Below are 13905 nucleotides of genomic sequence, written 5' to 3' on the forward strand. Positions count from 1 at the left end.
CCCACGCTCACCTGCACATGAAGTCCAGGTGAAGCCAGCACTACCTGTCCGCTGGGTCAGTGGCAGACTTCCGGCACTGACCCGTTCCAGGAGCTCTGAAAGGCGGAATTGGGGGCGTTCGCTGGGATCCAGGAAGCCCTGACGATGGGGAGCTCACCAACCTGTCAAAGGAGTTTCAATGGGAACGGGTGAGACAGGTTTTTTTCAAATTCTTAAGAAGTTCTTCAAAGACTGCTATTAGCTTTTAAGGTGATAAATGAAAAACATGTTTGCTGTGACAGCATGGGAGGGGATCGCGTGAAAAGCAAAAATTCTCCTCCCCTGCGACATCCCCAGGCACACTCCAGGGGACAGGATTGAAATGCTGCCCTCTAAGCAAGGGGTTCCCTTCTCCTTCCCTCCCCTTGGCCAATGGGATTGGGGCTATTGGCTGGCATTTGTGCCAGCTCTGCCTGCTGGAACCTATGGTGGCATCACTTGGGGACACACAGAAGGGCCAAGTCCTTAATGAAGCAGCTTTTCACAAGTACCCACATGTGTAAGCACGCTAGCACACCTGCACGTGCACACACACACCTCCCTCTTCCAGGTTTGGCTTCTGGTATGTCCAAGGGGTCAGCTAAGTGACCTTCCATTGCCAACCAGAGAGGCCAGAGCACGGATTGTGTGCTGCTCCTAACTGTGGCCTTTGGAACACTTGACATGGGCGTCTTGGTTCTCAGGGACTCAAGTGGGGAAATTTCAGGCACAAGAGAAAGACAAACAGTGCTTGACCAGCAAGGGAGAGGTTTGCGGGGTAAGATGAACGGATGGGACGGACCCATCCCTTTTGTTATTCATTGATTGATCCCATCTTCTATCAAACATTGACAGTGCTGTTTCTCTTGGGTGCATTTAGAACCATTTTATTTTATTTATTATTATTATTTTTTAGCTGAGCCATCCTGCCACCTGTTGGCAGCTCAGCGGCTGCTCAGCTCGGGCTGGGCATCGAACCGCTGTTGCTCAGAGCTCACACTCTTGTGCAAACTCTTAACCAACTGAGCCACTCGGCCGGCCCCTTCTTGGGTGCATTTAATTACGTGCATAAACGCTCAAAATGCGTTTAATTCAAAATAGTGTACAGACACATTTGAATATGTACTTGTTCTTGCGTGCTATGTATGCATTGGTACATTTGGTATCCGTGGATACATGTATGTTACTTCTTAGAGTTGTGTGATACAAAACCACATACGCTGAGTTGCTGGGAATGTAAAGGCTTGCTGGGGACAATTTGGACAATACTGTATGTTCAGCCTTAAATATTGACCCTAACCCCACAAAAGCTAGGACTCCACTGGACCTAACCTCTCCTCTGTGCCAAGCCCTCTCATGGATATTGTGCTGGGGGGAGCCATGTAGGTACATGATGAAAACACGCTGCGATGTGTGCTCTATGGGGAGTGTGTCCATGTTGAAAGGGGACCCAGGAAGGGTTTCTAGGAGGGGTGGACACTGCAGAAAACCCTCAAAGGGGGAGTAGGAGTGGTTTGGGGCAGCAACAGATTCAGCCTTGGTCCAGATGGCCAGGGGGCCAGGTTTGAAGTCTGCTGCATACTGGCTGTGTGACCTTGGGACAGTTCCCTCATCTTCCTGGACCCGACATCCTCAGCAGACACTGTTGGTTGCCCTCCCCCCCCCCTGGTCCCCAGCAGCCCCTCATCCTTGCTGGCACAGCTCTGATTTTGTCCCTGACTCAGGGAAGGGAAGCCAGCTGCAGCCCCAGCCCCAGCCTCACGGGGTGGGCCCTGGTTGAAGTCACCCCCAGACGTCCCTGTCCCCACGTCAGTGATTGGTTTAGGCACCAAAATGAGCTGCATTGGCACAGTTATCTATTGCCGCCTAACAAATCACCTCAACCTTGAAGACAACAGCGATCCTTTGTTTCGCTCAATAAATCTGTAGTTGGGGCAGAAACGAGTGGGGGCCGCTTGTCTTTGTGCCACGTGGCATCAGCCGGGCAATACGAATGGGGCTGGAGGACCCATTGCCAAGAGGGCTCATTGACACGGCTCTGGGTGCTGGCTATGCGCTGGTCACTCAGTCCGGGCGGTGGGCCGAGAGCCCCGTGCCCCTTTGCTTGGACTTCCTGACATGGCAGCAAGGTTTCCAGAGCAAGTGTCAGCTTCCTAAGGACTGGGCCTGGACACTGACACAGTGTCACCTTTGTCATGTTCTGTTGGTCAAGTAGTCACCAACCTCAGATTCAAGAGGAGGACACTGACCTCACCTCTCGATGGGGAAAGTATGGAAGAATTTGGGGGCCATGCTTTAAAACTGCCGGAGCCAATGAGAGATGGGGGGATTTCCAGAAAAGCAATTTTCTTCCCCAGAGAGACATAAGCTTACCTGAATCACAGCTGAGAGGCCAACGTAAGAAATGAGACCACCCCAAGAAGAAAAAGCTGATCATACGCTTGACCCTTTGATTATGTTCTTAGTTTCATAAAAATCAGGGAAAGACCATTATAATATCTCCGGCAATTGTTATACTTGGGATCGTAACAAAGCCTGCCTAAATTATATGTAATTATGTGAATTATACCTAAAAGCCTGCAGAATTTCAATATTTGATGGGAAAACTCAATCCTGTCAAGATGTCAATCCTTTCTAAATTAAAACATATATACAATGTAACACCACCGAGATGGAATTTAGATGCGGATTGTAAAGTGCGTCAGGAACAGCGGATGGGAAACACTGACCGAGAAAAGTTTGAGAGGTGAGGAAATGTTCTCACGGGACGCAAAAACACGCATACAGAGATGTGTCATAGCACATGTTTTAATAACCAGAAATTGGAAACAACTTGAAGGTCAGTCAACAGGGGAATAGGTAAATAAATCAGGGCGCTAGGTCTTCAACTGGGGAGACTGTCAGGCCCTGCTCCCAGTTTCTGAATCAGTAGGGGAGGTGAGGGTGGGGAGAAGGGTCCGGCACCTCCACAAAGGCTCAGGGAACCAGTAGGAACTGTCTGCAAGTCTCTGCACATCCCCAAGTCTATACGTGCGGTGTCTCCATCAGGACCCCATCTCTCTGGCACGTCCCGTGCTGCTCCCACACTGTTCAAGCCTCAGCCTGGTCCACAAGGGAGCAGGCATGGGGATAGACAGCTGCCCACCTGGACCCTGAAGGAGCTTGGAGGCCACCTCCCTGTCCTCTCTTGGGGTCTTTGCCTCCTTCCCTATCCTTTATCTTGACACACCCAAAAGCACCTCCCGGAGCACAACCCAAGCTGGAAGTCTTTGGAATTCATGGAAAAAATGCCCCACACTTGAGGCCGGGGGTGGTGGGGTGGGAAAGGGGGGGCAGATTCCCAAGGCCTGGGTGCCCCGCACCCCTGGCCTGCCTGCCCCTGGAGAAGGGTCCTGGTACCTCCGATTTTCCCAGCCAGGAGTCCTGCTGGTTCCCACATTACCACATGAATGGGGCACAAGCCCCCCTGTCCACTTGAGCAAACAATTTGGCTAGCAAATTGACATAATTACCAGAGACAGAGAGGGAAGAAAGCCACCCCACCCCGCGGCCCCCCGGCGGGCGGCTCCCGCCGCGCTCCTCCTGGGCTTTGTGGGCTGGGGGCGCTCAGGGCTGATTAGAAGCCTTGTGGCCTTTTCAAGAGCCCTAAGTGAATGGCCCCCTTAATCTGATTACAATTTGCAGAGCCCTTCCAGCCAGTGCTGAAGGGCCGTTCTCAAGCACCCTGCTTGATGGTGTGCGTACACGAGTGCGTGTGCGCACACACACACACACACACACACACACACACACAGCACCCACTTGGGCCTGCTGAGTGGGGAGGGGGGCCCTGCCTCACTTCCTCAGCCAGGGACCTGGGAGTGGTTCTAGCTGCTGCCGTCAGGTCTCACTGCCCTCAAGGTAGAGACACATGCAGGGGCTGATGTCGCCCCTAATCCCCTGGGTCATCTGTCCTTAGAGTGGCCCAGGCCGGGGCACAGGCACACACTCACACCCATGGGCTCACTTCCCCAACCCCAGCCCTCCTCCAAGTGGCCAGCCACCCCGAGCATCCGGAACCAGGCTGCCGGACCCCATCGGGGCAGCCCTTGCCCCCCAGCAGCTGTGTTTCCGGGGCTCCTCCAGCTGCAGCTCCCAGGGGATTAGGCCCAGCAGGCAGCCTGGACACAGCTCAGGCACAGGCTGCTCCACCCACCCTCCCCCTGGGAACTGGGGCTGCCGTCAATGGCCTCAGCTCCCCACGTCCACTTTGGAGCTCTTAATCCCTGGGGCTCAGCCACAATGGCGCCCTTTTCCCATACTTGCTTCTGGCTCTCACAGGCCCCAGCTCTGCCTCCCGCCCCAAAAGGGGCCCTCCTGGGCAGCAGCTCAGCATGAGGGTGGGGTGGGGGTACATCTGGGGCCCAGAAGGAGACAGAGAAGGGAGCTCTGCCCTTGTCAGCTAACCACCCCCACCCCAGGAGATGCAACTGAGCATGTATGTTGGGGCGGGGGCATGCATAGGGCACTCCCAACTGACCCCCAGCCTGTGGCACCCCCACCTGTCAGGACCCTCAGCCTGGAGAAGGGAGTTCTCCACTCTTTTCTCTGGCTATCCTGAGGACCCCCCTCTCCTGGCTGCGCCAGGAGCCAGAGAACCGGGAGCACAGAGCCAGGTTCAGACGTTGGAATCACAGGGCCTGGGCTCACCCTGGCACCACTCTGAATAACACTGTGACCTTGGAGGGGTTATTTCTCCTCTCTGGGCCTCAGTCTCCCCACCTGTGAGGTGGGCGTGATACGAGTGTGCTGTCTCTCTCTCTCTCTCTCTCTCTCTCTCTCTCTCTCTCTCTCTCTCTCTCTCTCTCTCTGTGGCTAGGAGGCTAAGGACGCTAAGTATTATAACAGGGCTGGAAGGCACTCAGCGTGGTACCCAGCACGTAGTCAATGCTCAGGACATGGCAGCTGTCATCACTTGTGAGTCAAGAAAAGGAAGGGACTGGGGTACAGCCATCAAACGCGCAGAGGGGGGACAGTCTCGGGGTGTGCCCCTGCAGCCCTGATGGCAACTTTAGGCTCTGCAGGGCTTGGGGGGTTCCTTCACAGCTGTGTTTTCTGAGACAAACCTCCCAGCTGTCAACATTTTGAAGAGCCCATCCCTGATGACGTGACCCAGAGACAGTTTGGGCAACAGGGCCCAGACGCCAGTCTCCCTCCAGTGGGCCTCCCAGTGCAGCCTCAAGGTTGCCCCGAGGTGACTGCCCGACCCCTGCCCTTGATACCCTTTCTGCACAGCCCCCCAGGACCCAGGTCATGTATTCGGGGAGGGTCCCCACCCCAGATCCCTCAAAGCCTGGTCCTCTGTTGAGCCTAATGCTGTCAGCCATACTGCTAGCCACCCGGGCTTGCAAGTTTTGGGGGACCTCCTTCACCCTGCACCTCTCCCCGCAGCCCACAGGCCCCTCCCAGGCCCTCTGTGGGCGTGCCAGTGAAAGGAAGGCCCCAACAGCTGAAATCAAAGCCGCCAGTCCCCTCCCCAGCCCTCCGCACCCCTGCCTAGCTCACGCGCACCTCCGCCTTTGTCACAATGTTTTTCAATCCGGTGAAGCAAACTGTCCAATTAGAGCCGGGGCCTCCGGCTTCCATCTTTGCCGACGTTTAATTAACATGCTCCTCTTGGCAGCTGCTGACAAGTTCCAGAAACAGGTTGTAAAGGGTTTTTGTCTTTACCCAGCATGGAAAATGAGGGGTGTTACATTGCGGGAACATGAATAGGTTGCATTTCAGCTCCCTCCTCTCCGCCGCCGCCTCCTCCTCCTCCTCCTCCTGCTCCTCCATCCCCCTCCTCTGGCAAGGGGGATGAAGGCCTGAGTGTGTGTGTGTATGTGTGTGTGAATCGTGAGGGGGGCTGGGAGGGAGGGTTTGGAGGCAGGAGAGACCATCTCTCCTTTCCCCTCACCCCTTCTCTGGAGTGTTTCCTCCACAAAGGGTCTGGGTTCCGCTGCGTATTCTGCAGCTGGCACACTTTTGCCTCAACTCTCTTTTAGCCAAACCCAACCTCACGATGTTGATTCCCATCCCTGGGTCTCTGCCCATGCTGCTGTTTGGCCGTCCTTCTGGTAAACTCCTATTCAGCCTCCAAAACCCTGCTCAGGGGACCCACTCTGAGGCCTCCCAGAGTTCAGGGTGGATAGTGGGTGTCAGGTCAGTTCCCCAGCTAGGCTGTGAGTGCCCCAAGTGCAGGGACAGTACGTATGTTGTTCTGCCCAGGGTGGTGGCAGGCCTTATTAAGTGATGGGAGATCTAAATTGATGAAACCTTCCCCTACTATGGAGGGTAAGCAGGGCTGGCTTGGCAGGGGAAAAGGATGGAAAGGTTGGAGGGAGGGGATTGGCCCAAAAGAACCCTCTCTCCCTACTCCCCCTCCCCTAGTGCCCTAGAAGCTGAGTGGGTCACATGGGGGGCACAGAAGGCATGGCAGTTTCACAATGGGTGAGGTTCTGGGATGGTTGATGTGAAGTAACAGGGACCCTGGGGAAAGACCCCAGCCGAAAAGCTGAGCCCTGCCAAGGGGCCCCTGGTGGAGGCAGGTTCCAGCACCCCAAATGCTTCCTCTGCAGCCTGAGATGATTTCTCTTGCAGTGTGGGTGGCAGCCTGAGGTAGGAGGTCTGGACTGCGGCAGGAGGCCAGGTCCTGTGGGTCCTTTTCTCCCTCTAACTCAGCGGTTCTTACCCTGTGGGCCGCGACCCCTTTGGGGGTCGAACGACCCTTTCACAGGGGTCGCCGGGTACTCGGATGTGGGCGTATCTGCATGTGGGCCTGGAGACGGATAGAGGAGCGGTGTCTCGGTTCCTAAGACCATTGAAAACATGTGTTTTCCGATGGTCTCAGGCGACCCCTGTGAAAGGTTGAGAACCGCTGCTCTAACTGGTCCTACTGGAGCATTCACACCCATTCTACAAAGAACACCAAGAACGTTTATTCAGGGAAGAGCCATCTGTGTACAGCACAGAGAGGTCTAGGGGACCCAGAGGACATGGGATGTGCAGGCTGGGTGGATGAGCCCAGCGGTTGGCTGGCAGCCACGTTGTCTCCTAGTGGGGGCTTGGGTCCACCCGCAGGCCCCAGACTCACTCCTGCCTGCTTTTCTCAGGACGAGGCCACCAAGACCCCTGGTGGCAGGCCTGCAGCAGCCAGAACTGGCTTGGACGCTCCCACCCCCTTTGTCTATGACTCCTCCTTGTACATCCTCAGCAGGGCCCCTGGGATGAGGGGAAATGGAGGGGTGGAGGCACCCTGGGCCAGGCAGTATGCTGTTCTCCTTGTGTACCCAGCTTGGTCAGCACCGGCTCCCTCTGGAGCGCTGGGACAGTCTGCAGAGCCTGCAGGGGGACAGCCAAGAGCAGGGGCTACCGTCAGGTCCTGCTGTAGCTGCGTGGGGAACCGTCTCCTCTTCTGGACAGTGCGAGCATTAAAAGCAGCTGGTCACAGCCTCCCTTTTCTCTTTCCTTAACCCCCGATGTCCTCTCCTGCCCCATCGCTCAGCGTTTGGCGCCAGACACAGCTCCTTCCAAGCTCTGGCCTCCAGGAGGTCAAACAATGATAATAAGAGCAATGATAGTGACAGACCCCGGTTCCTCCACGTGCCAGCTGTGTGACCTTGAAGAGCCTGAACCTCTCTGAGCTGTAACTCCCCTCATCTAGTAAAGAGAGGGAAGTAACTGCACCTGTCTCATAGGGGTCTTTGGAGGCTTAGGTACAAAAGGCATGAGAAAGGGCTTCCAGAGGGGCAAGGAAATGTTAGCTGATAGAAAGAAGGAAGGAGGGAGAAAAGGAAGAAGGGGTCTTGCATGAGCTGACCAATTGACTAGAGCCAATCCTGTCATCTCCACTTTTAGAAAGGAGATTCAGTCTCTGGGGAGAAGAGATCCTCAGAGCCACTCAGCCAGCGAGCAGCAAAGCCAGGCCACCTCCCATCTGTCCCTCCCAGTCCAGACGTATACCTTGCACATATCCCTGTGTGTCCAGTATGCAAGCCCTCTGACGCGGTGCCCCTCCCACCAACCCCAGCCTGCCCACTCCACTTCAGGCAGGAGCAGTGGACGCTCACACCCTCACTTCTTGATGCTTTCTTTTTGCCCCTTTGCTGGTGGCATCTGAGTCCCGGGCCCCCACTTGGAGAACCTGCTGGTCATCCCCCACTGACAAGCCACGCCCATGCTTACCTGCTTCCCGCCTGCCCTGGGAGCTTTAAGGTTCTGCTGGCTTGAGGGTAGGGTCCTCAGGATGGAAGACCTCCTTCTTTTCTTCCTCGGGCACCTGCAGAGAGAGGAGGCAGCTCCGAGGGCCCTGTCCCAGGCTGGGCTGGTGTCCCTAGTGGAGGAGCTAGGACAGCGTGGGCAGGCCCAAGTCAGGAGCAACAAATGGTGTGGAGCGCGCGCCACCTCGTGGTCACCGTGCAGATTGCATGCCGAGGAGCAAAGTCCATATTGTATGGCGCCTCTACCTCACGTTCGCCACTGTCCAGGGTGCTGGGGCACAAGACAGTCCTTGCCCCTACCAGAGCAATGGGAAGGCATTCAAGTGAAAGGCACAGTGACGCTAAGAGTTGCACACCAGCGTCTGATCACCCAGCCTAGGGGACTTCCGGTTGTGCTGAATGCACTTTTGAAAGACGAATAATTAGTGTGCCAGGTGAGAGGCAGCATGACAAGTTTGATGTCAGACCAGGAAGGGGACGGGAGACCGGGATGGGGGACGGACAGGGGGACAGCCTGATGGTGGCTCACTTCCTCTAGCACAGAATTATATTACTCAAAGCAGATTGCTGCTGAAGGGTATACAGCAGAGAGAAGGTGTGAACTTAGAATAAATTATAAAGATCAAAACAGAATCAAGAGGGAACTTCTACGTATGGGAATTGACAGCATTTTTTTTAAAGTTTATTTCATTAGCATTAAATCCATGTGGTTTCTAATTGTGCCGTCTAAAATAGTTTAAGTTCTGACTTTAAATATAGTATGAAAGTAATTATTGCTGCTAAAAAAGAAAGTTTATTAAGAACACTTCTTATGATAGAGAGATAAAGAGAATGGGGCAGGATACCAAATTGGGTGTATAATAACATCTCAGCTGTGTAAGGAAAATCTATGCAGAATTAAAAAAAAAAAAGACTGGAAGGAATCATACCAAAAATGCTAACAGTACTTGAACTAGAATGATGAGATTTCTTTCTATTTTTCTTTATTTCCAGATTTTCTTTTAATGAGCATCTATTCATTTTATATTAGTAAATAATTTTAAGGAGTGATATTTTTTTTAAAGAGTGACTGAAAAAGACTTAGTTCTGTGCACACGAAACTGGTTTATAATAGATATTAGTTAGAACTACCCTGAAAATTTCTGGTACGCTTTTAAAAAACACAGACTCCAATGAAAGACAGTGATGGGCAGACCCTCAGCGCAGGGGCCACAGACACAGGCTAGGTCCTCGTCCTTGTCAGGAGGGGGAGGTAAGGAAGCGAGAAGGACCGTATGTCATCCTCCATCATCTTACATGGGTAAACACCTCCAATAATAATTCATGGGGAGGAGGGAAGTCCTGCCCGCAGTCGCAGAAAGCCCACATTGTGGCATGTGTTTAAAGACATTCCACTACTTTCAGCTTCTAGAAGCATGTTCTTCAAGTTGGATTTTTGTCCAGGCACCCACAGCCGCACTGCTTCCGGTAGAGGCAGCCCGGCTCTTGGCAGGAGGCCAAGGGTCTGCATTATGGGAACAGGCTTCCGAGGCAGACCTGCTCCCTTTCTGAGGTTTGGACCCAGAAAGTCTGGGTGGGACAAGTCTCCAGGGGATACAGCTGGGGAGTCACTGCTCTAGAACAAAGCCTTCCACCTCCAGGAGATACAGCCTCTTGAATAAAGGAACTGGATAAGCAGGCTCTGTCCCCAACTTTCAGCTTCTGGCTCCCCAGGCCTCCGCTCGGATGATGTGTGCAGGGTCGGGAGAGGAGATACAGCCACCCTTGTGCAAGGGGGTAGGGGAGAACAACTCTGCAGAACTCACCTCCCAGTAGACCGTATCATCAAAGCAGTTCTCGTCAGCAGGTTGTCCCCAGATCGGTAGTTTCAGAATCATCCCTAAAGAAAGTTGAAGGTCACAGGAGGTCAGGATCTACTTCCTCTCTGCCTGCCTAGCCCTTTCCTTCTGCTGGGCAAAGTCTCTCCAGCCCCGTGGCCACGAGTGCAGGGACAAAGCTGGCTGACCTCTGGTACACGCTCTCGAGTCCCCCTGCCACGGAGCCCCATAGCGGCCCCACCTTCTCAGGCCCAGCCATTCCCACTCACCCACAATGATGCCGCCCACCAGAGCCATGGCCAGGGACACGAAGATGCCAGCAGCCTGGAAACTGCCCTGCAAGCTTGGGGACCGGTAAGCATCGCCAGGTTCAAAGTCAAAGGCATGGACAAGCCTGGGGTGGAGACAGCAGGCAGGTCAGGGCCCCACAGAGAGGCCAAGCAAACACTTGCTGCCACCCCACAAATGTGAGCGGGCGCCAAGGCTCAACAAACCCCGGGCCTCAGCCTTCCCATTTGCGAAATGGGGGCCTCGGACAGATCGGATGCTCTCAGACTGTTGTGGAAAGACAGAGGGTGGGGAGAGAGGCCCATGAAACAGTGGTCCAGATTGGGGAAGGACTGGGACAGAGACATAGTCCTAGACACCAGAGGAACAGCAGGAAGGCGGGACGGAGAAGGACAGAGGGAGCTTGACCTCCCCAGCACCTCCGACACGCGTACCCTTCCTGTCCGTATGTGTGAACGTTGGCGCAGGCCGCCGTCACAGCCCCCACAATGCCACCTATGATGCCGGGAATGCCGTGCAGGTTGTGGATGCCGCACGTGTCCTGGATCCGTAGGCGTGACTCCAGGAATGGCTGGGGAGGGGAGACGGGTGCTGCTCAGGCCAGCGGCTGTGGCAGGGGGATGGGGAGGCCCGAATTCTGGAGGTCCCCAATACAAGGAGACCCAGGATTCTCCAGCCCCCTGCCCCCTCCCACACAGTCAGAAATACAGAGACCCCAGCTCGTTGCAGCCCCCAGCCCCTCGCCTGGGGCCCTCACCATCAGGTACACGAAACCCAGGGTGGAGATGATGCCACAGATGAAGCCAACGATGAGGGAGCCGTAAGGCATGAGCATCATCTCGGCGGCAGTGCCCACGGCCACCCCTCCTGCCAGCGTGGCATTCTGGATGTGCACCTGGGCAGGGTGGGCAGAGCGGACAGGAAGTCAGTCCTCCCCTAGTGCACGGGCCTGAAGGAGCTGACCCGGAGCCCACATTGCCCCGCCGTGCATGGGCGCTGCCTGGCCCTGGAGCCAGGATGACTCAGAGGGCACTGCCTGGCCAGGCTTGGGACAGCCGCCCTGTGTTCTCGGCACGTGTGCCACCCCCACCAGCACGTGTGCCACCCCCACCAGCACACTGGGCATTTTCCACATGCACACGTCCTTGTCCGTGTGTCTGTGCCAGTGAGTCCTGTCGGCACACCTGCACGTGTGCCACGCATCTGGGTGCCACGCATACCTGTGTGGTCAGGTTCACATGTCTGATGTTCTTTACATGCAGGTGTGCTGCTTTTGGGCACCTGTGGGGCCTATGCACATACACACACACACCCCATGTCAGAGTCTGCGGCCTCCAGGAGCACCTGCGCCAGGTACCACACTGCTGGCTCATGGGGATTGTTTCTGTCCACCCCTCTAGTGTGTGCCATGGACAGGTGCCGGCAGGTTGAAGGCTGAGGGCCAGTGTCTGGAGGCCCAGAAGCCTGGCAACCCTCTGGGCAGGTCTGATGGGGTGCCCAGCCCAGAACAGACGCCAGCACCCGAGGCTGCGGGGAGGAGAGCGAGGAAGGGGAGCCAGCTCACCCAGACCAGCCGGCATAACAGAATCTCCAAGAGTCTGGTTCTGGGCTCTGCTGGAAACCGGCTATGCCATCTGGAAGAGCCATGTTCCCCTGAGCCTCAGTCTCATCTGCAGGACGGGCGTGGTGATCCCATCACACTCCCAGAGGTGTTGGCGGGCCCAGGGGGTCGTAGCCGCGCCTCTCCCCAGGACACCCCCCCCCACGCCGCCCCTCGCCCCGCTGCTCACCATGTCCAGCTTGCCCTTCTTGTGCAGGGCGCTGGACAGTGCCACGGCGGTGAGCACACAGGCTGCCAAGGAGCAGTAGGTGTTGATGGCGGCTCGGTGCTGGGCGTCTCCGTGATTGGACACCGCTGAGTTGAAGCTGGGCCAGTACATCCACAGGAAGAGCGTACCTGGGCAGAGCAGACGGGGCCAGTGGGCACGGGAAAAGAGGCATTAGACGGGCCCAACAGAGCTCAGGCAGGCGTCCTAATCCTTAAACTCCAGGGGTGTCAGAGGACTCACATGCCCCAGCTGTTTCCCACCCCTGTGGCTGTCCTCATGCTGGGTCTCCTCCTAGAAGGCCCTCCCTGCCTGACTCTCTACCCAACTCCCACTTAGCCATCCACTCCACTCTAGGAAACCTACTCTGACCCCACAACCAGGCTGACTAAATGCCTCCCTGCTCTCACAGCACCGGGGAGAACCTTTTCGCTGCAGGGAGATTATCTGGTAGCCCTGTCGTCTCCCACTGCGCTGTGAGGAACTAAGGCTGGGCTGTAAGAGACCCGAGTGGGTGTCTGATGTGTGCTCTCTGGAATGAAGGAGCACAGAAAGCAGGAACGCGTCCCCTGCGCTAGTCCCACGGTGGGTACCACTGTGTCTGTCCTGGGGCATCCTAGGGAACACACAGGGTGACTGACTAGCTTCTACCAGCCCCACGGGGAGAAGGGACAGCATTTGGGATCCTGGAAGTTATCTGTGGGCAGCCTTCCTCTGTCCATCCCCCAAGGGGAACTGGCAGCCCCCCACCAGGCCACGTGGGGATCAGGTGTGATCATGAACGCCTCATGATGGCCGTCGCCTATCATGGAGGCTGGCAGTCATTGTGGCAACTCTCACCGATCATGGCAAAGAGGTCCGATTGGTATACAGCGCTCTGCCTCTCCTTGCTGCGGTACAGGTTGGGTCGGTAGAGGATCCAGGTCACTGTGAGCCCAAAGTAGGCACCGAATGTGTGGATGGTCATGGAGCCCCCTGCATCCTTCACCTTGGGTACAAGGGGCCTGTCAAGCTCTGGCACCGCCCCCTACCCCCCACCACCACCACACACACAGGCAGCTGTCTCTGACTTTATGAATTATGGGATGGAGCCCGGGGCCCCCCAACAGACCAATCAATTGGGAAGGGAAGAAAGTGGGGATCCCTTAAAGCAGGCTAGAAGCCTGCCAGCAAAATGCCAGGGCACCCTCACCCAACAGATGGGATTGTGCCTGGAGCCTGGATGGGGAAGCCCAGGCTTGGGAGGGACGTGCTCAGTTCCACAGCTGGAAGAGGGGAGCAGAGCTAGAACCCGTGGGAACCACCATCTGGTTTTACCCCCACACACCTCCACCTTATCTTAATTCTGGGGGCGCTCTCCCCTTCCCTCTGGGTCCCCCCTCTCCGTGTTTCCTTCCACACAAGCACTCCTGGCCCCACACCACCCACCCAGAGCCCCCTCCCTGTGTCCTGTCACACTTCCTGCCGTCCAGTCTCCCAGCTCACTTCCCACCACCCACCCCATCCCCACCCTCCTTTCCTGTCCCCAGAGTCAGAGCCGCCAGAGTTGGTCCCCTCCCTGTCTGTCCCTCCTGGGTCTGCTGGACTGCTTTAAGTTCCTCATTTACAAAGTGGGGGGCAGTCACAGTGACCTGGCAGGGCTAGCTCGAAGATTAAACTAGGCACCTGTGTAAAAAAGTACCTGACACTCAATAGGCATGTGACTGATTTAGCCTT

General features: G+C 55.9%; 2 protein-coding genes across 20 annotated transcripts in view; one reads left to right on the plus strand and one right to left on the minus strand.

Annotated features, from left to right (window-relative positions):
• Nucleotides 1-13905, plus strand: part of TICRR (TOPBP1 interacting checkpoint and replication regulator) — a 144885-nt gene that overhangs the window by 42674 nt on the left and 88306 nt on the right. The window lies entirely within an intron of this gene.
• Nucleotides 1-13905, minus strand: part of RHCG (Rh family C glycoprotein) — a 44114-nt gene that overhangs the window by 3739 nt on the left and 26470 nt on the right. Inside the window, exons 4-11 of one of the 5 annotated variants that reach the window (XR_002123747.1) lie at nt 13030-13177; nt 12154-12320; nt 11121-11258; nt 10798-10934; nt 10345-10469; nt 10064-10137; nt 8224-8317; nt 12-161 (exon numbers count right to left, since the gene is read on the minus strand). Coding sequence is in view for 4 of the 5 variants with exons in the window: in XM_019640095.1 (XP_019495640.1) it covers nt 8249-8317; nt 10064-10137; nt 10345-10469; nt 10798-10934; nt 11121-11258; nt 12154-12320; nt 13030-13177 (858 nt within the window). In the remaining variant the exon portion in view is untranslated. The other 4 variants (XM_019640095.1, XM_019640091.1, XM_019640094.1 and 1 more) reach the window with 4 other exon arrangements.

This window comes from Hipposideros armiger, unplaced genomic scaffold (genome assembly GCF_001890085.2).
Source record: "Hipposideros armiger isolate ML-2016 unplaced genomic scaffold, ASM189008v1 scaffold_48, whole genome shotgun sequence".
Taxonomy (NCBI): Eukaryota; Metazoa; Chordata; class Mammalia; order Chiroptera; family Hipposideridae; genus Hipposideros; species Hipposideros armiger.